The 26,527-nt window shown below is 45.4% G+C and overlaps 1 protein-coding gene across 2 annotated transcripts in view; it reads right to left on the bottom strand.

Annotated features, from left to right (window-relative positions):
- Positions 1–26,527, bottom strand: part of sos1 (son of sevenless homolog 1) — a 402,156-nt gene that overhangs the window by 247,059 nt on the left and 128,570 nt on the right. Inside the window, exon 5 of one of the 2 annotated variants that reach the window (XM_084440905.1) lies at positions 15,526–15,735. The exons of the other annotated variant lie outside the window; for it this stretch is intronic. Within the exon in view, the coding sequence (XP_084297031.1) occupies positions 15,526–15,735 (210 nt within the window). The remainder of the gene's footprint in view (positions 1–15,525; positions 15,736–26,527) is intronic. 2 annotated transcript variants of the gene reach the window in all.

Genomic DNA, 26,527 nt, shown 5'->3' with positions numbered 1-26,527 from the left:
CAACCATTTATATGGGATTTATCATTCAACTAAACATGGAACCTGAATACTACCTGATATTTCAACCTGCTGCCATCAGTGATCGGCGCGTCTGCTTGTTTGAGTCATGAATATCTTACGCAGTTACATTCCATGTAGTGTCCCAAAACTGTTAAATCATTCCCCATGTAGTTCACTATGAGTCGCACTCAATACATCCATGGTAATAGGGAATAGGGAGTGAGTGAACCATTTCAAACACATCTCTGGTCATCTCCATTAGCCATCTTACTCGTCCTGATGCCATGTTCCATATGAGAACACTCAGCCTAATGTATTAAACTTCTACTTGTCCCGACAGTTAACAGATATAGACCCGGCGACAGTTACAGAGATAGAAACTATAAATAGATAGGCTTTGTTCGTAATAATTAAATTACAACCAGACAGAGAACAAGGAGTTTGAGAACGGTAGGCTCATCTAATGTGCGAGATGAGCTAAAGCAATGGGTCAATGAGTGGTATTACTGCACCCCTATGGGCAGGCGAGCGGTGGTGCGGAATGCCGTAAAGCGCCTGTTAGAATACCGTGGGTCAAGTTACATTCTTATGTTCCCACATCTGTATCTACTTCCCTCATTGCATTTACAGTAATAAATGTGCTCTGCAGCCACAGCCTCTCCATTACATTAAGCATGGCAGAGGCACCCTCATTCAAAGTCGAAATTGCCATGCTAGCTGGTGCTTCAACCCTGTTTCTCCCTACAAAGACTGTTTTTGGACACCGTGCCCATATAACTGAGTTGAGGCACTCGTTTGCATTTTGAGTGCCTCCATGCTGCATGCACTGCAGCAGACTATCGCTCGACATGCGGTGGTACACTGGGATGAGATTCTGCCCCACCTCTTTTTTTAAAAAGTTGCGAGCATGGTGTTCATGGCTCTCAGGTGGTCGCCCATTTTCCTCGGCTTTCCTATACCCACACCAGGAGGGGCTGCACCTGGTGTGCATGGGGTTGTCATCAGTGGACATACAGTGAAGCAGACTACCCCATATTGCCACCTTCATGTTGTCCACTGAACGCTGGTTATTGAGAATTATTGTAATAATTCTCAATTACTGTAATCATTTTGTAACATTTTGCATTTATTGGCAGTCAGCTTACCTACCTCTGGGTCCACATCTGCATATGCCTGCCTAATCTGCTCTCTGCTTCTGTGCAAGGACTCCAGACCTCTCTATTTCAGCAACTGAAATTTAAACAGTTTATTTGGTCAGTTTATGGATACATGTAGAAAAAATGCCTGAGGTAGAGAGAGAGGGAGACTACTGTACATATTATAATGTAGCCTATAGGCTAGTATTCATTTATTAACTTTTTTTTTTTTTTTTTTTTTTTTTTTTTTACAGTTTATGGATGCATGTAGAAATGCCACAGGTAGAGAGAGGGAGACTACTGTGCATATGTATAGGCTTCTGATATTGGCTAGAGAGAGAGAGAGGGAACACGTTTCAATAGCCTACCTGTCACCCTCTTGTCATGTTTCTGATACGTTTTCAGATGAAGCCCTGGGATCCCTAACACTTTACTAATCTTTTTGAGAGCTGCATACCCCAACCCTAACTCGTGCGCTAAGAGGACCATCCTCACATTGACATCAAATGCAACATCATTAGATCCCGAGCACTGGCGGTGCGAGGGCCTATTGAAATTCAAAGGATTATTAGGGCGGCTTCCGGTTTGGCTGATGAGGCGATAGGCAGCTAAAAAGAGGAGCTCCCGGTCAATAAATTAGAAAGAAAGTAAAAAAATCCCAAACTACTCTAAATAGATCTTGAATATGAAACAAAGTGTTAAAGTTAGAGGAAGAACAGCTGCTAATTCGACAAGAACTGAAAAACAAACCGAGACGATGGAAAAGTTAGGAACGGGCGACGCCCACGTGAAGTCTGATATGCTAGCTAGCAACGACGAGCAGGTGCAGCCAAGCTGGGTAGCTGCGCTTCAAACTAGCATACAGGTTAGCTTGGAAGTCATGCAATCTAAAATAGGTTCTAGCCAGCAGAACATGGATGCCAAACTCGATAAAATGAGTATGCGGATGGAGGAAAATCTGAAGGGAGTCCGGGAAGAAGTGTGACAATTGAAAGAGCAAATGGACAAACTGGGAACGGAGATGAAGCAGGGGCTGGATAGCTTCAGGGAGGAGACGAGAGCTAGATTCGAGGCTACCGATGTGGCGCTGCGTGACCAACGGAAGGACATTGAGATCCTAGAGGACCGTACGGGTGAGGCGGAGGAATGGAATATCGAGGCTCAGGAAATTATCACAGCTTCGCTCGAACAACAGAGTAGGCTCCAAGAAAAACTGACCGATTTAGAAGGAAGATCAAGAAGAAACAATATCCGCATTTGGGGGGTGAAAGAAGGGCTCGAGGGGGATTCGGTCACAGAATATGTCGACAAGCTTATTCACACGGAGTTTGGACTGTCTGGGGATGCTAAGCTAGAGATCCAGAGAGCACACAGGGCACTAGCCCCCAAACCACTACAAAACAAACCCCTGAGAGCAATTATTGTGAACTTTCTGAAATTCGATGTCAAGGAGGACATCCTCAAAACAGCCTGGCGATCGAAGGTGGAGCTGGCCGGTCAACGAGTCACTTTCGACCATGACTATTCAACAGAAGTAGCTGTTAAACGACGGAACTACGTGGGTCTCAAGAAAGTTCTCAAGGAGAAAGGAATCCGGTTCCAGTCACCTATGACCATGCTGAGGGTCCACTGGAACGATGGAACCAGTCTACAGCAGCGCGCAGGAGGCAGCGAGAGCGATGCGACAGCGAGGATGGAAGGTGCCGGATCAGGGAGAGGAAAGACCTACATTGCTGCAGAGAATGGAGGCGATGCACAAGTGGACCAGGGTCGGGAGACGAGAGCGCGGAGATGTTCTTGGATCGCGAGCAACAGGAGAGCTTAACCGTTTCAGGAGGAGCGAAGTAGACCACAGTGGTGAGTACGGAGGAACGCTGGAGACCGCCGAGACGAACAGCCCACAAGGAGGAAGAGGAGCTAAGTGACTTTTTCGGACCTAGCCTAATTGTTATGATCCCTGGTCCTTTACTGGGTGAGTAAGAACTCCGGGGGGGGGCTCTCTAGTGGGCTATTGAACGGACATAGATAGCCTATGACTGATCACGAAGGCTAAAATGGCCCACAGTTGAGCGCAACCCGGAGGATATTTTTTATTGGTTAATAATGCAGAACAGTACGTTTTGGATTTGCTAGGCTAGGCCAAGGGACAAACATAATCACCTGCATAATATATGGTTTATAAACTAAATGGGGAATATAACCCACCAACTCTTGACCGGGAGCCCCGTAGTTTAGTGTACACAACGTTGGACAATAGTGAGCTTGGGAGACTAACCGCGGAACACGCAGAGGAGATCTCCGCCACTAGGGGGGGCCCTTTCATTAGGGAAGGCTTTACCCCCTACCCACCAATGGGGAAAAAGGGGATGAATCTAAACACCCCAGTTGCCTTGGAAGTTCAAGTTTTGATTTTCAGTTTTTATTTGTTTAGAGTATTGGTTGCTATTGATTTACTATGTATGCTTTCTGACATGTGGGGAATAGAGGGGCATTTTGAGGAGCATTATAATGAATAGTGGTGTAAAAATGGTGTCTTTAAATGTGAATGGAATGAATAATCCGGTGAAAAGGGGGAAGGTGTTGACAAAATTTAGGAAGGAGGGGATACAGGTTATTTTTTTTACAGGAAACTCACTTGTCATCACAGGAACATGACAAATTGAAACGGTTTGGGTATGACAATACATTCTATAGTTCGTGTAAAGAGAGTCACAGGAGGGGGGTGGCCACTTTAATTAAGAATTCTGTCAAGTTTGACATATTGAAGGAGATATGTGATAAGGAGGGGAGGTATGTGGTGGTTAAGGGTAGGATGGAAGGGCAAATGGTCACACTAGTTAATGTTTATGCACCGCCAGACAGTGAGAGGAAATTCTTTGAGATAATAATTGACGTCATAACTGAGGAAACGGAGGGAATTCTAATCTGTGCAGGGGATTTTAATGTAGTACTAAATTATAAATTGGACACGACGAGTACAAAGAGGAGTAGGATGCATATTAGTATGTACATTAACCTACAACTGGCATAATTAGGAATAATGGATGTATGGAGGGACGTGCACACATTACTCTCACTGACATTCAACTTACTCGAAAATAGACTACTTCTTTATGACAGCGGGGGACAGACACAGGGTGGAGGACTGCAGGATAGGAGTTACGGACTTGTCGGACCATAGTGCAATATACCTGGCAGTGAATCTGAACAGTAGGAGGAGAAACACTGATTGGAGACTGAATGTAGGATTATTGAATAATAAGGAATTAGTAGAAGAAATAAAGAGGGATATAAATAGATACAGGAAGGAGAATGACAACGGAGAGGTGGATCCAACTATTCTATGGAATGCATTAAAGGTGGTTATGAGGGGGGAACTAATGGCACGGACAGCAATCCTCAAACGAGCCAGACTGGGACTCTATCAAAATCTGATAGGGAAACTAAAAGAGCGAGAAGAACAACATAAAGATATGAATACCACCGAGGCGCTAGAGAAGGTTAAGGAAGTCAGGGGGAAGATTGACAAGTTACTATTGACAGAGGTAGAGAAGAAAGCCAGATTTGTGAAGCAGACTTATTATGAGGGCGGGCCGAAAGCAAGCAGATTATTAGCCAGACGTATAAGGATGCAACAAAAATTAAACACTATACATAAGATCAGGGATCCCAGGACTAATGGACTAGTAAGAGAGCCAGAGGAGATAGAGAAGGTATTTGTTGACTACTATAGGTCACTATTGTTACGGCTCCGCCTCCGCCTGGGCGCTCTCCAGCTCCCACCACCGTTCCCGCAGCGCGCACGCCACGGCCTTCCACTTCAGCGCGCGCTCTGCGCGCCCTCCGACGTAATCACCCCCGCACACCTGAACACGGTTCCGCTAACGAGCTCCGAGGGCGCGGCTCACCTGCTGCCACTACTCATCTTATCACCTCCCCTATAAGAACCCGGTCTTCCCAACGTTCGTCGCCAGTTCTTCCCTAAGATTCCTTGTGGCAAGTTGTGGTTTTCTAAGTTCCCGTGCTAGTAGTTATTATAGTTGTTTTTTTCCGTGTTACTCATTCTACTCTCCACTCCTCCAGATTCCGGTTTGTTTGCTGCTCTTTCCCTGGACTGACACACGGCTTCCCCGACCCATTCTTCCCGGACCTCGACCACGGCTTGGATTACGTTTTCTGGACATTGTTTGTTGATCGATTGACCCCTGCCTGAACTTGACTACCCTTTGCCTTGCCCTCTGTACCGCCGCTATTGTATTAAACCGCCCTCTGGGCTTGGAACTGTCCGTCTGTGTCCGTGGTCCTGCGTTTGGGTCAGCTAGCCAACCAGCCCCCTTACAACTATACACACAACCGACAGCAGCAGAACCAGAGGATGAAGGCATTTTTAGATGGCCTGGACTTGCCATCAATAGGAAAACTACAGAATAGGCTCCTAAATTCTGATATTACAGAGGAAGAAGTAGAGGAAGCAATTGGTAGACTGAAGAATGGCAAGTCGGCTGGTAGTGATGGGTTTCCATCCGAGTTGTATAAGGTTTTCAGACAGGAACTTAGCCCTCTATTGTTGTCATCGCTTAGGTACACTATGAAGGAGGGCAAAACTCCCCCTTCTTGGAAAGAAGCCGTCATCACTATAATTCCAAAAGAAGGAAAGAACAAAGAAATGTGCAGTAGTTTTAGACCGATATCCATACTCAATGTTGACTATAAGATATACACCTCAATAATTTCAAAAAGATTTGAGACGTTCATGCCAGATATCATAGATGAGGACCAGGCTGGTTTTATAAGAGGAAGACGAACACAGGACAACATAAGGAAGACAATCCATATAGTGGAAGAGACACAGAGGAGGGGAGAGAGTGCAGTCCTGGTGAGCGTAGATGCGGAAAAGGCATTTGATTGTGTGAGGTGGACCTACCTTTTTAATGTCTTAGAGAAGTTTGGATTGATGGAATGATGAATCTGTTAGGTGTATTAGAGCATTGTATAATGAACCAACCGTAAGAGTGAAGGTGAATGGTAGCCTGACAGATAGGTTTATGTTGGAACGATCGACCAGGCAGGGTTGTTGCTTATCCCCTACGCTCTTCGCTATCTTCATTGAGCCATTGGCTCAAGCGATTAGGCAAAACCAAAACATAACGGGAGTAGAGATAAGGGGGTCAGAATACAAGCTGGGTCTTTTTGCAGACGACTTGATAGTATATATGACACGACCGGACATCAGCTTTCCGACCCTGATGGGTGTACTGGAGGAATATGGGCACTATTCAGGTTATAAAATTAACGTGACAAAGACGCAGATCTTGACGGTGAATTACACACCTACAACAGGGATTAAAGAAAACTACAAAATTAGATGAGACTCAAACGAAATGAAATATTTAGGGGTGTATATCACAAAAGGGATGGACAAATTATACAATGCAAATTATATACGTATTAACCAGGAAATCAAGAAGGATTTGAGAAGGTGGTCAGTGCTCAATCTGGACTTTGGCTCGAGGATAGAGATTACCAAAATGAACATATTGCCGAGGCTGCTGTATCTTTATCAGTCTCTGCCCATACAAATTCCACCAAATCAATTCACGGAGTGGGACAAATTGATCTCCAGATTTATTTGGGGGGGGGGGAGAGACCTAGGATTAGATTTACAACTATGCAGCTGCCCAAAGAGAGAGGAGGTATGGCAGTGCCTTGCTTTAAGGATTACTACTATGCAGCGCAGCTCAGGGCTGTGGCGTGTTGGTGTTACGCGACCTATGAAGCCAGATGGAAAGACATAGAGATGAAAGGGGAGGGTTACCAAATTCAGACACTACTAGGGGATAGGGAACTATTTAAGACACAGGGGAAATTATTGGATCCGATCACTAAATTCACTTTAGACATTTGGAACGAGGTACTAAAGAGATTCAAATTGGAGAAAGAGACCAACATTTTGAGATGGTTATCACACGATAGTGGATTTCGACCAGGGAGCGATGACCAGAGTTTTAAGGGATGGGCGAATAGGGGCATCACGGCAATATGCACCATGGTGAAAGAAAGGGAAATACAACGTTTTCAATACCTAAGGGACAGATTTGGTTTGCGGGAAGGAGATTATTACAGGTACATGCAGGTGAGAGATTACTATGTAAAGGAAATAAAAATAGACAAGTCTATAGAGCAGAATAACATTATCAGAATAATGATTGATGCATATGAAGGAAAGGAAGTTAGGGCTATTTCAGCCTTTTACCAAGCACTGTTGGAGAACAGGGGGAACTCAACTAAATGTGTAAAAGAAAAGTGGGACAGAGAATGGGGGATAGAGATGACCGAAGAAGAATGGAACAATATCTGTAGGGTCCAGCACTCAGCCACGGCCTCGAGGGTGTGGAGGGAGTTTGGCTGGAAAAACATAATCAGATACTTCATAACACCAAAAGTGAAGGGGAGGTATGCGCCAGCTCATGATGCGTGTTGGAGACAGTGCGGCCAAGTAGGGGCAGACCACACGCACATATTTCGGAAGTGTCCAAGGATGGAGAAGTATTGGGGAGATGTATGGGGAGTATTGAAAGAGATTTTGGGCTATGAAGTTCCTAAGACTGGCTTAGTATTATACCTAGGAAATTTGACGGGGGAAAACATACAGGGGGGAGACAGATATCTGGTCAAGGTTTTGCTGGCTGCCAGCAAAAAGGCTATAACGAGAGCTTGGTACAAGATTGATCCCCCTACAAAGGCGCAGTGGCTGGGGGTGGTAGAGGAAATTTATGATATGGAAAGGTTCACGCATATATTGAGGGTGCAAGGGGGGAAATTTGATGGAAAGTGGGAAAAATGGATTGAGTATAGGAAAATGGAATAAATAGGGGAGAAAAAAGAGAGAAAAAAAAAAAGACACCATAGATCATTAGGATTGGGAATATACAATGTTACAATATGGATGGGAAGGGAAGCTCACATGTCTAAATGTTTATTATTTTGTGTGTATTTCATTATTGTTGTTGTTTGTTTACTTTCTGTTGGCATTGTTTCGTTTGCCATTTGTTTGTTGTACACTGTGAAAATTTAAATAAAAATCTCAGTAAAAAAAAAAGGATTATTAGGGCCCGAGCACTGGCGGTGCAAGGCCCTATTGTATTTCGAAGGATTATTAGGGCCCGAGCAAAGTTATCAACATACTCATAACTCCTCCATACGTTATCCGATTTACTCCAAATTGCTCAGGGTTGATGAAGGTCACGTCCTGAACACATCTGTAGGTCAGTATTGAGTCATACTTATAGCGCCAAGCAGGAAGTCATCATAACTCCTACATACATTGTCCGATTTACACAACATTTCTCACGCTTCATCAAGGTACCGTCCTGAACACATCTATGCGTCGGTATTGAGTCACGCTTAGAGTGCCACCTACTGGTGACAGGAAGTTTCTCTCAGTACTGGATACCGAAATAGCGCACCCTTTAACGGCGCCGCACCCCGACATGCGTGGGGTGCGAGGGCCCGCTCACTGCTGCTCGCAGCCCTAGTTAGGGCCCGAGCACTGGCGGTGCAAGGCCTATTGAATTTCGAAGGATTATTAGGGCCTGAGCACTTGCGGTGCGAGGCCCTATTGAAACTCATAGGATTATTAGGGCCCGAGCACTGGCGGTGCGAGGCCCTATTGTAACTCGAAGGATTATTAGGGCCCGAGCACTGGCGGTGCGAGGCCCTATTGAAACTCGAAGGATTATTAGGGCCCGAGCACTGGCGGTGCGAGGCCCTATTGAAACTCGAAGGATTATTAGGGCCCGAGCACTGGCGGTGCGAGGCCCTATTGAATTTCTAAGGATTATTGGGGGCCAAGCAGCGAAGCTGCGCAGGCCACCATTGTTCTTGTACCTTTTCTTATTATTCTTCTTCATCTTCCTCTGGCATTGGAGTCTATGGCAGCCCATAGAACCATATGGTAAAAAGTTGTGAAAATTGGCACACTTATTCATGACAGTCTTTTCACCAAGACCCATGTACACAGCTCGAACCCTCTAGCGCCACCAACATGTCAAAGTTGGAGGTGCGTTTGTGCACACAACTTTTGACCTGTAAGCTGGATTTTCAAAAACGAGGTACCGTTGGATTCCTTGGCTCAAGCCGAGTTCAACGCACCCCATGACATCATTTTCCGCCATATTGGATTTCCCGCCATTTTGGATTTTGTGAAAAACACTTGAAATGTATCTCCTCCTAGATTTTTTCACCAATCTGCACGAAACGCAGTATGCATAATCTATAGACCGATGTCCACAAAAGACTTACAGGGATTCTTGATTATCCATTGAGTTCGCTCGTGACAGCCAATCAAAATTGGCAGAAAAGCTGCAAAACAGGAACTGGGGTCATATCTCAGTAATGTTTTAATCTATCAAAACCACATTTGGCACACTCATCCGGGACACACCCATGACATCTGTCACCAAGCCTTATGTTGACATCTCGTGCACTCTAGCGCCACCAGCGTGTCAAAGTTGGAGTTGCGTTTATGCCAGTAACTTTTGAACTGTATGTCCAATCTTCAAAATTATGGTAGCAATGGATTCCCTGGCTCATGCCGAGTTCAAAACACCCCATGGTTTCATTATTTCTTCATTTGTTTGATTGCAGAATGAAAGGAACACTTTTTGTCTTCTGCACATTTTCACCAGTTTCAGAGCATTTTGGAAAAAGTCACACATTTTCTAAACTGCCATCCCTCTTCTAATTCTCACAGCTCATACACATTTTATATATCAAAACGTTCACACGACTCTTGGGATTCATAAAATCAAAAAAGCTAAGCTCTTCGATGTATATTTTCCACTCTGTGACAGTTCGAATAATGACTCCCCCCCCTCCATTGAAATCAATGGAGCCACGCTCTAGAAAATCTCTCTTCGCTCTAGAATCTCTAACTGTTTCTAACTCTTCACCTCACCTACACTTCTGAAGACCGAAGGACATATTTTACATGGAAATGTTCTTGTGATTGTCTGGATTCTGAAGAAGTAAATAGTTGAGCTATGCTATGTATACTTTTCGCTGTGTGCCAATTTAAACAACGACACCCCCCCCTCTCACTCTACCGAGAGGAAGCAACCCTACCAGGTGACATTACTTAAGTGCTCAGGACTCACTCTACCAAGAGGAAGCAAAAGCTGACATTATCCACTCAAATCTGCGAATCGCGTTCGTAAGATCTGTCGTGGAACAGCGTGTAGCGCGTCAGTCTCGCAAGCAGCGAGTTCAGGGTTCGATTCCCGTTCATCCAAAATGCATTCTTATAATTATTGTAATTATGCTGCTGTGGAAGTCAATGGCAGACAACAGAATCGTTGTCGGTCGCTGCTGCCAGTTAAAAGTTGTGAAATTTGTCTCACAGACCAGGGACTCTTGTGCCTATTGTTCAGTGTAAGTAATATGTGTGTATTACAAATGTTTGCCATGTGGGGGAGGCATTGCATCTTTGAGTATCTTGTAGGCCTACTGGCACGCTTAGAATCACTGCAAGTCTATTTACATAATGTTTCCAAGGCAAAAATGTAGGCTTAACACGCGTAGAATACAGATGCTCCTAACTGACCCAACATTCCATTCAATACAAATGGAAAATTAAAACCGAACTGAACGCGATCATAAGCGCACCAGTACGGGTACAGTAGCCTACGGATCGGTATTTATATGGAAAAAAGGTTCATGTGGACTTGCCATCCTGTCAATAGAGAAAGACTATAAGGACATCATAGGATTCATAGCCGAGTTTGCGGCAAGGAAAGCAGGGAGGAAAATGCTGGCCTGATTATTCTCGTCATATGGTGAGTAACATTTTACATCCATAATAATGTTTTTAATGCATAACTTAATGTGGGTGTGACTGCTTTAAAAATCCTAACTATAAACATGGTTGTAGGCTACGCTAATCTAAATACTCATCATCTTCATTATTGTGAGTGCAGCAGTGCAACAGGGGTTGCGCAGGTGCTTATTTTTTTATATGTGACTAAAAAAGACATGCGTGCTGAGTTCATGTTGCGTCGCGGGTATAGTGCATTATAGTAGGCCTCGCGTTTTCGACTTCGCCTCAGGCCTCGCATATCTCCCAGACGGCCCTGTCGATTCAGCGCTTGCTGCATCTTACAGTACAGTACATCATATTCATGGGTTTTGTTGTAGAGACGATTACCCAGACAAGCACATACAGTAGAGACAATCACATAGACAAGCTCATACAGTAAAGACAATCACATAGACAATTGCATACAGTAGAGAAAATCAGACGGAAGCACATACAGTAGACAATCACAGACAAACAGTACAGCAGAGAACATAACATACAATAGACACAAGCACATACAGTACAGACAATCACATATAGTACAATAATGCGCTTCCTTGTGTAAAATGCAGCAGACGGAACTTGGTTGCGTATTGTTTGCCATGTTCATGGCCGTGTACAAATAGTCAAAGTGGGTAAAGGAAATGCAGTGAGTGGGTGTAGACTTCTGTGGAGTAGGGGAAGGTTTTAAAGATTCAATGGAGTCTACTTTGTCTGAATGGGAAGGTAATGTTGGCATTGTGCAGAGAGAGAGTTGGTGTGTCCAATTACAATTAATGTTCTGTGAATGTTATGCAGAAGGGAGTTTTGTTTTTTACAGAGATATTTGAACCAGTGTGACCACTGTGACTACTCCAGATTGTTGAAACTGCTTGTACTCTCTATTTGAACCAGTGTGATCACTGTGACTATGCTAGATCGTTGAAACTGCTTGTACTCGCTATTTCAACCAGTGTGATCACTGAGTATGCTAGATTGTTAAAACTGGGGAGGCCATACATTGCACTGGTAGAGCCAATCCTCGAAGACACACCCTAGTTATTGGCAAAGGCAATCGTTTCTGCAGAGGGCGGCCAGATTCCAGTTCAAGTGAAGAACACTGGCAAGACTCCTGTTTACCTTCATTGCTATCAGAAGGTAGGCCGTCTTTCGCTGGTGCAGCAAGAAATTCCACTCAAGGCTCCCATTTTGTAGTGTTCACTGACAACAACTTTCTCGCAAACTTACAGGTGGTGAACCTGAGAAGCTTGGAGCAACAGTGGGCAGCCAGACATTACAACTACCACTTCAACATCAAGTTCCAGCCTGACAAAACCAATGCTAATGCTGATCCCCAATCTCGAGTACCTGTGGATGGAGGAGAGGATGGTGAAGAGGAGGAGATCCTGGCCCCGAAGACTTTTCTCACCAGGGTGGAAAACCCATGCCCAGAAATGCTTAACTCTCCTGTCCAAGTTGACCTAGAAGAAGTGCAGCTGGGCCGAACCCCCTTGAGAATGGAAGGACGCCCAGCAAAAAGATGACATGATTCGCCACATGCTGTTATCCTTGCAGACAGGGAAACCGCCCAGTGCAACAGAAAGGATCGCCCTGCAACGTGACACTCGGCAGATCCTCAAGGAGAGGAAGAGGCTGACTCTGAGGGAGGGAGTCTTGCATCAGTGTGTGAGGGACCCCAACACCGCAAACTCCATCTTTTAGCTGGTCCTCCCTACAGCCTTGAAAGAGAAGGTGTGGCAGAATTTCCACGAACGGGCTGGCCACACGGGTGTGGGAAAGACTTTAGCTCTCATCCGCTGCCCACGAGTGTTGAGTATTAGACCAGCCTACTTTTCTTGTTTTATTGAGCTGAATGATTTTCATAGTTTGCAGTGGTTGAAGTTTGCAGTGGTTATGACGTTTGCTGTGTTTACCAAGTCTGCAGTGTAGTTGCAGTCCGACAAACATATCTCTAAAGCCTTCAAAACATCAGTCGTATGTATTTGTGAATCACATAAATATATTTGCAAACATTATGAAAAATAACTACCATAGGGTTGACGGTAGATCTGTTTCAAAATCAATTTTGATTTGTCAGCAGTTTCATGGTTCGTATCTCTCTCGCCAGAATGGTTTGTGTCTCAGGTGCAAGTAAATACAAGTTTGTGAGTTTGAAATATATTTGTGAACCACAAAAATACATTTGTGAAACAAGAATTTATTTGTGAATCACCAAAAAACATTTGTGAAACAAGAATTTATTTGTGAACCACACAAATGTATTTGTGAATCACATTAAAACATTTGTGAAACATGTGGTGTATATTGACAAGTTTTGAAACAGATCTAACCCCATAGGTATCTATCGGACTCAGGGTGGTCTGCTGGTGACAGTGGGGCATCCACTGGACCTGGTTAGAAGATAGGAGGGAGAGAGAGAGGCACGGCAGAACCTGGTTTGTAGCACGCAGAGCATAAAAGCAACACATATATTCAAACAGGCAACCTGGAACAGGCTCCTGGAATATATTTGTCTAACGGCTAAGAACATTTATAGAGCAATAAATTACATTAAATTTCATTTTCAGAGCAAGAAAGGCTAAGAGCATCAGGTCCAGGCCTAAGCCGGATGTGGACTGATGTGTGTCTGTGTGTACGTGTGTGTGTGTGTTAACTAAATACTATAACATCCACAGCTGACACAGGGGTATCTATCGAACTCAGGGTGGTCTGCGGGCGACAGTGGGGCCAGTCACACAGCTTAGATACTAACATTGTACGAATCAGCAGAATCGTTGATGTACTGTATAATATGTGTATGAGCTGTTAAAACTGTAGTAGCGACAGCAGTTTACACAATGTGTGGATATTTTCAAAACACTAGCTGCCACACTAAGAATATCCACTTCAATGTTAAAAAAGCTCACAATGAAACTTCAATTACGTAAAAATAATCAAGAACTGTAAAAATCTGAATAGACGTTTACTCAGGTAAAGGTACTGAACATTCTAAACTTTTAAGGTTTCTGGCACAGGGCGGCAAAGGGAGAGAGGTTTCAAAGTTGAAGAGGATTTCAAGTTCCGCCCATTGACTTCCATCGTAAAAACCAGGCCAGGTCCAGCCTGGCTTATGTGCGTGGCTGGCTTTTTTCTGTTCAGGACTGGTATGACAGAAGCTAGTCATGCCACTGAAATAGCTGTGAATTGAAATTACATGAAATAATGTCTGATAAATTAAGATAGGTCTTGTCGCCTGGACACATCAGTTCCAATGCTTCCAATAACAATCCAGCACAATAAAAGCGGAATAGCCAATTAGCTCATGAGCTCAACAACTAGCAGCAGCTTCCATAACATTAATGGTAGTGGTCAGTTGCTAAAGCAGTTACACTGATGATAACATAAAATCATCCCCACCAGGGCCTCGAACCCTGGTCTCCTGGGTTGGAGTCCTATGCTTTCACCGCTGCTCTACTTGTGCAGTGGAGATCGGCGGGTTGATTTTGATGTCCTTCTTTATTTTGGTGTGCTGGGCCTCTTGTGGTGCCAACAAAGAAATGCAGGTCGACATTGACCAGAGGGAGGGAGGGAGTGATAAGCGGACAAACACTATCCTAGGTGCGCTGGCTTACAGCACAAAAATGTTGAAGAAAGCTGTATAGTTTGAAAAGTATAAAAGATGTAAAAAAATAAAATAAAGAGCTGAATAACAATAGTGGAATGCTGAATCAGCATTCACACTAATAATAAAGAACTGAATATAAGACCCTGCAACACCTTTCTGCTTCACTTCTGTTGGATACCACTCAGGTGCATTATCCTGAAGTCCTTGTGCTCGTATGTTTTCTCAATAAATCAGACTTAACCTCTTTGAGCGAACCTTGGCAAATCTTTTACTTTCGATCAGATTTAAATCCACTACAAGTGAAATGTGTAAGGCCCTGTCCACACGTACACGGGTATTTTTGAAACCAGGGTTTTTCCTCCTTCATTCTTAAAAATAAATCTCTGTCAACATGAAAAAAAAACTGCCTAGGCTGTTGCTGGCTCATTCTGTAACAGACTATCAAGAGGACGTCAAATATGCTGTTCGCTGTCACATTCACTTTTGGACTTCTGCTCCAGTCCAAAAATGTTTTAGCCTTTTACTCGCCAGGAGAAAACACAAGAGGAATAGCATTTTGGTAACCGAGAGCTGCAGTTGTGTGGTTGAGTCCATAGGGTTCTCATTATGGCATTTTATGTAAACAGGAGGTAAAAGTGACAGAAAAACAAGCCAAAACTCAGATTTTCCTGAACACTGAAAGTGAAGTTTCTAAAAATGTTCACCCTGGATGAGTTTCTGTGACCTAGAACGCCGTTTGCATGTGGCCAAACCGCGTAGAAAAATGCCCAGTTTCAAAATTACCCGTGTCCATGTGGACAGCTCCTAAGTGAGTGTGCAGCATGATGTGTGAGTGCAGTGCGTCCTATACAGTACATTCAGTTTGCAAACAAACAGCGCACCACTCCTGTCGTGGGGCTCCTGACCGTCTGACCCAGTGCAACTTCACTCACGTGGAGGGAGAAGAGCATGGCGTTGGAGGTGAAGGGCTCGCGGAACACCTTGATGATGAGGTTGAGGTCGCGCAGGTACTGCCGCACCTCCGCCATGAAGGTCTTGACCAGGTCGTAGTAGCTCTGCTCCTCCGCCGCTGAAGGCTCCTCATCCATCAGGGGGAAACCACTGATGTCCTCCTCGTCCTGGTGGAACATGTCCATGAGAACCTGGAGGAGCAGGGAGTGGAGGAGGAGAGGAAGAGAGTTGTGTGAAGACAGAGGAAGGTGGATGTATGTTGAGATGTGTACATGAACCAATGTTTCCCCTACCATTGCCTTGGAGAAAATTAGCATCGCAGCTAGCAGATTTTCTGACTGGAAGAGATTATTAAATGAAAATATTTTCTGTTGCTGTAGCTGGCTACATAAATAATGTAACCACAGTTTACTGTATGTCTTCTGATGTTGATGATTATGTAGGCTAACATTAGCTAGGCTATCTGTTGTGGACTAAATATGCATTCAAGTTAGTTATATTTTTCCCATTTAGGCGATGCATTTTCAGCAATGCTTTTGCGATTTCTCTGTTCAGCATTCACATGCGTTTTCTGCAGGAAATGTAATTAGCCTCAGCTGCCAGTCCCTCTTGTATTTCCCAATATTCTGAATCTGAATCTTCTTCTTCCTAGGAAGTCTGACTTCCCATGCATGAAAAATCACCAAGCTTTGCACACAGGTCCAGTCCTATGCCAGAAGGCCTCAACTGGCACTGTGGGCCAATAGTCCTGATGGTGGCACTACAGCAACCGTTCAAAGTTTATATCTTAAAAAAAATAACAAATCAGCCGTACATGCTATAACTTTGCAACCACCAGGCCCAAGTGCGCAGAAACGTCCATATGCTTTGAGCTGGCAGAAATTATGAAGTCCATCACTCTGTTTTTCTCAAAAACTGTAAAACCTATCAAACCCTACTCCTCCCACATTTTTGGGTCAATTGACAACCCAAATACTACACTACATCTTCAGACTTGTTATGTGCTACTAAATGACCATACCGGACACCGGGTTAAACATACAGAACTTTACTCCATGCTTGTTGTTCATACGCAGCGCGCGCTATTCTCACGCAGCCACAACGTCGTGACGTAACCCGTCACATATACAGAACATCCCCCCCCATAGAAAACCCCAAAACGTTTAAAGTCACTGGTTCCTTCGAATATGCAAAACTTAACTAACAGCGCAGATAAGCCATATAACAGACTACTGCTATTAACTGTGCTATTAAAAGTCAGTAACAAAGTCCTTGAGATAACCTGGCCGGGCTCGGGCTGGCCGTACTATCGGCTCAGCAGGACGTGGAACAGGGTGTGGCAGGGCGTTCAACCGGGTGTTCCACAGAAGCTGGTGGCGGAGGGCGTTCGACCGGGTGTTCCACAGAAGCTTGTGGCTGCCCCATTAGATTGTCCAGGTCATCCACTCCAAGGCCTGAGTTTGCGTTCTCTGTCAGGCCTGCTGTGGAGGTAGGAGGAGCCACTCTCCGTAGATGGCTTGCATGCCACCGTGACCTGTCAGACAGACGGAACGTAGCTGGCTCGAGTTGCTTGGTAACCTGCATCGGCGTGGACCAGAATGACAGCAGCTTGTGGTCCCTGTGAGCCCGGCGGACTCTGACCCATTCCAGGACTGTGATGCGAGGTGGTTTTACCCGTCTTGTTCTGTCGTGGTGCTGCTTCATCTTACGTTGACGGTTCAGGACCCTGTCCTGTACTTTTGACGGTGGTGCTGGGTCCGTCCGGACTCGCAGTCAATCCAACGGCAGCTGGAGCTCGCGTTCCAACATGAGGAGTGCTGGGGAACTGCCTGTCACAGAGTGTTGTGTTGCCTGGTAGTGTAGTAGGGTGCGGAGCAGTGCCGTCTGGAACAGGAAGCCATCGGCCAGGTGGTCTCTGATGCCATTTTTCCGACTTTGGTTCATTCTCTCCACCCCCCCACCCCTTGGCCTGGGGGTGGTACAGGGCTGTGCGGATGTGCTGAATGCCCCTTCCCCCCAGGAAGGCGGCAAACTCTACAGAGATGAACTGTGGGCCGTTGTCGGTGGTGATTATAGTAGGAGTCCCCCACCGTGAGAAGAGTGAGTCAATGAAGTCTGTTATCACCCGGGTGGTGACAGATCCGACGGAGATGACCTCCGGCCACTTTGAGTGGAGATCGTAGACCACCACTAGATACTGTTGGTGGTGTGGGACTCCGTGGAGCTCCCCACAGATGTCCAGCTGGAGGTGTGTCCAGGGCTTGGTTGGCCAGTCCAATGGCTGCAAAGGGGGTGGTGTCGGGGGACCAGTTTTCCCGCTTACGAGGCAGGCCGTGCAGTCCCTCACCATGTGCTCGATGTCTCGGTCTATGGCAGGCCACCACATCAGGTACCGACATCTCTGCTTCGTTCTCACCACGCCCAGGTGGCCCTCGTGGGCCATGACTAGAATGCGTGCCTGCAGGCAGCTGGGCACGACGGTCCGGAGTCCACGAGCCACACAGACATCGCCCCAGCACAACAGCTCCTCTTTCACCTGACAGAAAGGAGCCAGCTCCTCTGGAATCTTGTGGGGCCAGCCTGTGCGAATATAAGTGTGTAGCTGGGAGAGAATGGGGTCCTGCTCCGAGGCCTGCTGGAGGTCCTGGAGGGAGACTGTAGCCTGGAGAGGTGTATGGAGCATTTGGATGAGGTCGGGCTCCGCGGCGTCCAGGTCAGTGTCCTGACGTCTGACTGCCTGACGTCGCCAGGAGGGCTGTGAGGGCCTGGTTCAGTCCGCAGCGTGAACGACCGCCCGTAGACGTACATGTGCCAACGTTCGCAGGCCCAAACACATGCGAGGGCCTCCCTCTCCCCCTCAGAGTACTTTTGTTCTGCTGGGCTGAGGGCGCGAGAGGCGAAGGCGATGGGCCTCTCAGTGCCATGCTGCAGCTGGGAGAGTACTACCCCCAAGGCCGCGTTGGAGGCGTCACAGGTGAGGATTGTGGGGCTTGAGAGATCAAGTGTGCAAGCACTGGCGGCGAGGTGAGCTGACTCTTCAGCTGCTGAGCAGGCGAGCGTCCACACCCATGGAGCATCTGAAGTCGGCTAGAACTTCACCCATTTTGTTGTTTTCTATATAATGCACTATTTGCTAGAGTAAACTCCAGTTTCTGCTACAGAAGATAGAAATTCACTTACTCAGTAAAGACTCGAGCGTGACCTTTGCTTGGGCCACAGCACTGACAATAGCAGTGAGCAGGTCGAGCCATGCAGGGCACAGATCTCTTAGAATAATCTTGTGCTGACCGCTAGTCAGCAGTATGCTGGTTGAGCAAGATGGAACAGGTGCATTGCCCAATGCCAGACATTGGACACGCAAGTCTAGAATTTTCCGGTCGCCCTGATAACGGTTTAATTCTGACCTGGCAGAGTGACCAGATGACCATATTGAGCATGATTGCATTCGACACCCTGACATGATCTGTCTTCTGACCTAGTTAAGGCCTACTTAAGAACAAACTACTGTATGGGAGCTTAGCTTCTTAGCTTAGCTTAGCTGCTGCTCTCTTCATGCTGCATTCTTCCCTAAATGCTCTGGCTTCGGCCTTCCACTCTGCTACGACGACAACTCTGTATGTAACTGCCTAGAGTCCAAAGCTCAAAGGCTGTCTTTGTAACTAGAATGCTTATTGTTTAATAAATACACCAACGTCTGTGACGGCTCCTGGAAAGACATCTTGTCTGGACTGAATCAATTCACATCACATCCTTCCGCAGTAGCTTGCGGAGTGGGGCAAACCCCACAAACTCGACGGCAGCCCTGGAGAAGACACACTTTTCCTCGTTCAGGGCGAGGTTCTGCTCAGACAGCACGCCGAGCACCCGGCGCAGGTTGTCGTCATGGACGGCTGGCGTCGAAACCGTGGACCACAATGTCATCCAGATAAATCACCACCCCGGGGATGCCTGTAAAGATGGTAGACATAATCTTTTGGAAACTGCTGGGGGCAGAGCTGAGACCAAACAGCAATGCGGTGTACTGGAACACACCAGCATGGGTGACAAAGGCGGTGAGGCTGCGGGTGTCGGGGTTCAGCGGAACCTGCAGGTAGCCTTGGCGGAGGTCCAGTTTTGAAAACACGGTGGAGCCGTGAAACTGGGTGGTCAGTTCCTCCACTGTAGGCAGTGGGTATTTATCTGGGACGACTGCCTTGTTCACAGCTTTAAGGTCGATGCACACGAGCAGCCCCCCAGACTTCTTTTTGGCGATCACTAGATTTGAGATCCATGGCGATGCATTGACAGGCTCTATTATGCCAGCCTGCTGCAGCTTCTGTAGCTCCGCCGACACTTCGTCGCGGAGGGCGAGAGGGACGCGGCGTAGGGGATGGATAACTGGTGGTATGGCAGGATTGGGGAGGGGCTGGTGGTTGAAGGAAGAGAGGCAGCCCAGTCCTGAGAACAGAGTGGGCCATTGTTGTTGTCACGGTGAGGCGACTTGGAAGATGGCCGACCCTGCAGCATCCAGGAGTGTGAAACCCAGGCCCGAGTGTAACTCCATGCCCATAAGGTTGGCGCCATGGCGTGACACCAGGAACGTGTCCAGTAACGGTGGCAGACTCACACCATCCAGCTCTACTGTGCATGTTTTGAATGGTGTGGGGGCAGCGCTGACCGTGTGGATAGAGTGGATGGTCGTGGGCCTGGTGTTCTGAGAGGATGATGGCCCTGGGTCAGTGGCCGGGGCAGAGCAGCACACCCTGGCAAAGTGGTTCAGTTTCCCACAGCGCTGGCATGCCTGCCCTCTGGCAGGACAGTTCTGGGCCCTGGTGGCGTGAGACGAGGAGACACAATTACCGCAGCCCTGGCATGTGGATGTACGCTGCTGGCGCCCTACACGGTTCACATTAGATTCCTTGTGAAAAGAGACTGGGCTGGGCGACTGAGAGGGATGTTGTACCTGTTGCGCTGCGAGGCTAGGCTGAGGGGGGGGGGCGTGGCTAGCTAGCTGTGAGGCAAATCCAGCAGCAGACCTCGACTTTGAATGCAATCTCCACAGCCGTGGCGAGTCAAGTCCTCCTGAGAGGTTATCAGTTTATCTCTAATCTTGGGGTCTGTTGTATGCTCTGCTAGCTGATCCCTTATCATTTCATCTTCTAATGCGCCGAACTTGCATGTGCTCGCTAAGCCCTTCAAATTGGCTACATACTGATGGACCGACTCACCCGCTCTCTGTCTGCGTTGCCGAAACAAAATTCTCGGTAGAATCACGTTTTGTGGGGCGACGAAATGTCCGGACAATAGCTGTACACAAGCCTTGTAGTCAGCAGCAGCTCCGAGGGTCTTTAGAATCCTCTGTCCCTCGATGCCAAGACAGTGGATTAGCGTGGCTTTTTTCCGGGCATCACTCAGATCCTCCACCCTGACAGCCGTAATGTAGGTCTCAAATGCCTACTGCCAGCGAGTCCACAGAACAGGATGCTCACCGGGCAGTGCGAGAAAAGGGGAAGGTGCTGGGAACGAAAACTCCATCCTTGTCGCCAATGTTATGTGCTACTAAATGACCATACCGGACACCGGGTTAAAAATACGGAACTTTACTCCATGCTTGTTGTACATACACAGTGCTATTCTCACGCAGCCACAACGTCGTGACGTAACCCGTCACACATACACAACAAGACTGTCCTCCACAAACAATCTTAACATATTTTTGAAATATAAAAAAATGTAGCCCACAGCGCATCAAAATGTTTTACTGTAACAGTACTGTATGCAGCTACTGCAAATACTTGCTCAATAAATCTCCAATGTTCATGAATAAAATGACCACATTTTCATGACATGGTAGATATAGTGTGAAATATTTCAGAATTATATCTCAAAAAATGACTTTTTGACAATATTTTGATGTCCTCATTTTGTCCCCTCAAACTACTGCTGATAACCCTCTGTCGCGGGAAGGGAGGGTGCATCAGTCGGCTGTGATCCTTGACAGTACCAGCCTACATTATGTGAATACAATCCAACGGCTATTTCCCAATAAATAATCGCTCCTGTGCATAAGCAACTCCCCCAAAGATAATAATGAGAAGCACAAGCTGGCAAGTGGAAAAGTTCAAGCATAGTTGTTTGGCTGAGATGAATGGGACATCGGACGCAAAACTAGCAATAGCCGATCGGCTACAGCTGTGTCAAACTCAGCTGCTTAAACAGGTGATGCACATTTACTTCGTCAAATTCTCCGATGACCCCGCCATTTTGGGCTTATAATAGCTTGAGATCAGGACACATCACTTTCCCACCTCGAAAGCTTAGCTTATGTTAAGATAGGATTTATTCATTAACAATGGTTATGGTTAGCCATATACAGATGTGGGAAGTTAGAAATGTCACATGCTGCAGCATTTCACCTTCGCAGTATTTGGCACGGAAATCCCGTTGGAAATCTTGTGAGATTTCAGACGGGTGTTATTTCGTTTTAGTGATGCACCACCGCCAGGTGGCGTCTTTGAGTAGATTTAGCAGGCTGGGCTCAGTGTTTTTCTCCTATAGTCTACGAATGAAGCATCATTAAATTTCACATTCTTTAATTTAAATGCTCTGTTGTAAAGCACTTTGAGCTGAATTTATCTGTATGGAAGGTGTTATACAAATAACGTTTAAGTGTTATTATTACCTTGTTCTCAAACACATGTTTTCTCCATCTGGATGTTATTTAATTATTACGAACACCTATATCTAGGCCTACAGTAGCCTATCCATCTCGGTAAGTGACGTTGGGTCAAGACGTGGTGGCTGTTAGGTCAAATGCGCAAAATAACAGTATTGTAAATATATTTGTCAGTAAAGATGTGGTGAACGTGGGGGTTTTGCGTTTTGTTTCTGGAACGCATTCAACTGGTAGACTACTCGTTACCCCGGAAGTAAATTTGAAGACGGGGCACCAGCTAATGTAGCCAAGTCTGAGCGCAGTAGGCTATATGGCTTCAGCACGATACAAAGAAAAAATAAGCTTGATCGACTTGTGGATCCATACAAAATTGACATAGTCGCCATGAGTAAAGATCACTCGTTGCCAATCATATCCGGACATTAACTATCTTGTGCATACATAGCGGCAGGTTTGACAGTGAGTGCGTTCACATGCACACTATACGCCGATCAACCGATAATTGTAATAATGCGATTATTGAAATTGTCTTGTGAACGCCTTTATCTGATTTCCAAAATCGGGGTAAGGTCTTAACACTAGAACCGCCAAAGACGTCCATTGGAAGATTGTGGGTTTTCATTTGCACATAACTATATTTAAATAAAACATTGAAGTCCACCTGTCAATGACATTCCCTAAAATTGTGTTCTGTTGCACCCCCTATTGTTAAATTATAAATTAAAAAAACATACACAATATTTTGTTATTTGAATGATCTTGAATATATATATATATATTCAAGATCATTCAAATAACAAAATATCGTGGATGTTTTTTTTTTTTTAATTTATACCGGCCGCCAGCCGGTCAATGAACGGCTATAGGGAATGTGCAGTTTCGCGCTGGCTACAGCCTATTATATATACAGTTTTGCGCTATGTAGGCTATTATAAATAAGTATTATTCATTGGGGGAGCTTGGCCTCGCTGGGGACTGGTGGAGAGACGCAGAGCCTCCCCAGACGCGACATCCTCCAGTTGAAGAGCTGAAGCTGAAGAGTTGCGCGCTCTGGCGTCCAAAAAGCCACCGGCGGCGCCCCTTGCAGTGTCCACATAAAAATACCCCCCCCAAAATACCTGCATGGTGAAGACAAGCTGCAGCAAGAACAGGACTGTCTACCAATGCATGAAGTGCACCATAGCTGTCTGTGGCAGTTGCACTGCCAAGGTGCAGAGGATATGTGCAAAGTGTATTTGAGCTGCCGCCTCAACCGTGCGTAAGAGCAGAGCGCATCAATTTGTGTATAGCTACAACTAGTAGCCCACAGCCATTAAAATGGCTTATTGTTTTATTCATATATCAACTAGATAATTTGATAATAATGAGTAGCCTAGTAGGCTATAAAAGGAATTCAATAGGGCCTAATAAGCCTCAAGTTGTAGCCTAGGCTACAGTACAATCACAAGACGCATAGGCCTAGCCTACCGTAAAAAGCGTTGCGTTCTCATAGGCCTATATTAACTTAGATAATTATTAATTAGATAAGTATTATGTATCTACGTTCTATGCTGCATCTGTACAGTAGACTACAGTTTTATTTGGATCCTTGGCCAAAATGCTGTTCTTGTAGCAGTTTCATCGATTCTTCTCCATTTGTGAAATGTAGGCTATATTCTTGTTAAAGTGTGGCCTAGGCTTTAATCTAAAAAATATGAGAAAGGCGTCATAGGCCTACAGACACATACAAATCATATGTTGCTTTTAGTAACATTAAAAACAAATGCAAATCATGCAAAGTTGAAGGCCACGACTTCATCAGTAAGGCTAGCTTTGGCATGATGCTCAGGTCATAATATCCGTTGAAAATAATTCCCTCTAAGCACAATTTGAATTGTATTAAAATAGGCTAAAATTAAATTTCCACATATTCTGATTCCTTCTAGGCCTATATAAAAAAAACATTTTTATGTGTAGCCTAGGCTATAGGCTTCTGCGATGAACAAAACAGCCACAATGTAGCCTGCTTAGCGAGCAAGAGGGAAGTTTACCATAAAGTGTAGGCTATAGCCTAACCATGATGTAATATATCTAGACTACATGCATTGTGGTATTTCTTTATATAGCCCTGCCTGCAATTGTTTCTCAATAAACAGTTATGTCATCCTCTGAGTCCGAATGTAGGCTAATAGACCGGCAGCTCTTAATTCCTTCCCAATCAATGAGACGTGGTTGTAAAAATGATGTTTTATTGATGAAAAGGGTAAAACTGAAAAACATGGAAAGAGTCATTGCATTGATCGATGCAGTCCGTTCAAATAGCCATCAAAAGATAAAGTAGGCCCATTTAAAATGACCAATTACATCTTCAAATCCCTTCTAATCTTGGCCTTTGATGGGTTTTTTTCCCGCCCTACTGCCAATTATATCCGGACATTAAAGGACAATGCTCATTTTTGACGATACAACTGTGAAAACCACAACAGTTATGCTCTATGTAAGCACAACTAGCGATTCATCCAGACAGATTGATGAAAACAACCGTTTCGCGGCAGAAAATAGATTTTTAGAAGCTGCATTCTCGTTGCCCCGATCACCGCCATTACATGGATATACTGGCTCGCGCTGGATTTTACATTTCTTCTACAGGCCTCCGAACTACACCAAAGTGATCTCGGTGAGTCAAACGTCTTATAATATGTCGTAAATAAGGTCCAGGTTGTCAAAAACGAGCATTGTCCTTTAACTATCTTGTGCATACAGAGCACAAACAATGAAACGAATAGATTTCCTCCCTGTCTGTCTGTGGCATTCACTACCAGCAAACATTGAAAATACAGGTCCTCAATTTATTTAGATTAGAATAGCCTATCCTACTGGACCACTCCAATGAATGTTGAATGTAGCCTACTTTTATTCTTTAGGTTTTAGAGAATAGGCCTACAATGTCCACACATGCATGCGCCATCTGACTAGCTCGCCACTCGCCAGCGAACCTGGACTAGACAGCGACAGCGAACCTGGACAGCGAACGTCCAAAGTAGATTGTGCAAGTATTGTATAGGCCCATGTGTAAGAGATGAATGGTTGTAACCATGAACTCAGCCAGAAGTAGGCCCTACTGTAGATTATCAGCATTATCACCAGTCTCAATTGATGCTTTCCTCTAGGCTACGTGTTCATTCATTTAAACCACCAACTCATCTAGACTACTTCTGTTGCTGCATTTTTACATTCATGCTTTCATGATTTTAGAGCGCAATAAACATTTTCCAGGATTCCAATAAGTCCATCCATTCATCCAACTTTGTGCTGAGCGCAACGCAGGCTGGTAGCCTACTGTCAAGGCTCACGACTGATGCACTCCCTTAACACGTCTCGCAACTCCCCAGACCATCAAGATAATTTCAATATGAAAGACCTTGGGGTATTCCAGGAGGTAGCCTAATGTAGCAAGTCGTCGGTCTTCATGACGCACTGTTATGCTTGTTTGCTGTGTAGATCCAGTCATAGAAGCGGGCATCTAGTCCGGCGATTTAAAACAGCTGGTCAATTCACCCCAACAAGAATAGCCAAGAGAAGGACAAAAATTAAACCACAAACGTTACTGCTAGTCTTGAAACAACTGTTAGCCTAGTTCCATATGAGCACACTCCTCGGTCCAATTCCGTATAGTAGATCAGCCTGTGTCCACATAGTTGCTAGCTAAATGGTGTGTACATCCCATGAATATCCGAAGCAATTATTCCCTATGTAGTTCACTATGGGTAGCACTACATAGGGAATAGGCAGCGAGTGAACCATTTCAAACACATCTCTAGTCAGCCCCGTTAGCTAGCTTACTCGTCCTGATGCCATGTTCCATATGAGAACACTCTGCTAGCTAGCTAGTTAGCCTACTGTATTAAACCTCTACTTGTCCCGATACCTTGTTCCATATGAGTTAACAGATACAGACCCGACGACAGTTACAGAGATAGATACTATAGATAGATAGGCTTTGCTCGTAATAATTCAAATTACAACCAGACAGAGAACAAGGAGTTTGAGTTCACATAGTTGTTAGCTAACTGGTACAGTTGTTTACGTTGCAGTCTAGCTTACAATAACTTCTCACGCCGTTCACTACCATTCCATATTTTTTCTGATTTAAGGTCCCATGACGGGTTTCTCTTCCTGCTTCTGCCTAAGCCCACCACAATACAACGGTGTCATGTTTTACCGAATGAGAAGTGAAGAAGATGGTAGCTATCAGTGGCGAAAGCAGTTAGCTAATGTTAAGATCATTCCTGTAGCTGCTTTGCTGCTAATGCGAGTTCGTCTCCGTTCCTGCCCGAGAAACAGAAGTT

This window comes from Borostomias antarcticus (genome assembly GCF_949987555.1).
Source record: "Borostomias antarcticus genome assembly, chromosome: 7".
Lineage (NCBI taxonomy): Eukaryota > Metazoa > Chordata > Actinopteri > Stomiiformes > Stomiidae > Borostomias > Borostomias antarcticus.
The sequence above is the reverse complement of the archived record's forward strand: the minus strand, read 5'-3'. Positions and strand labels throughout refer to the sequence as shown.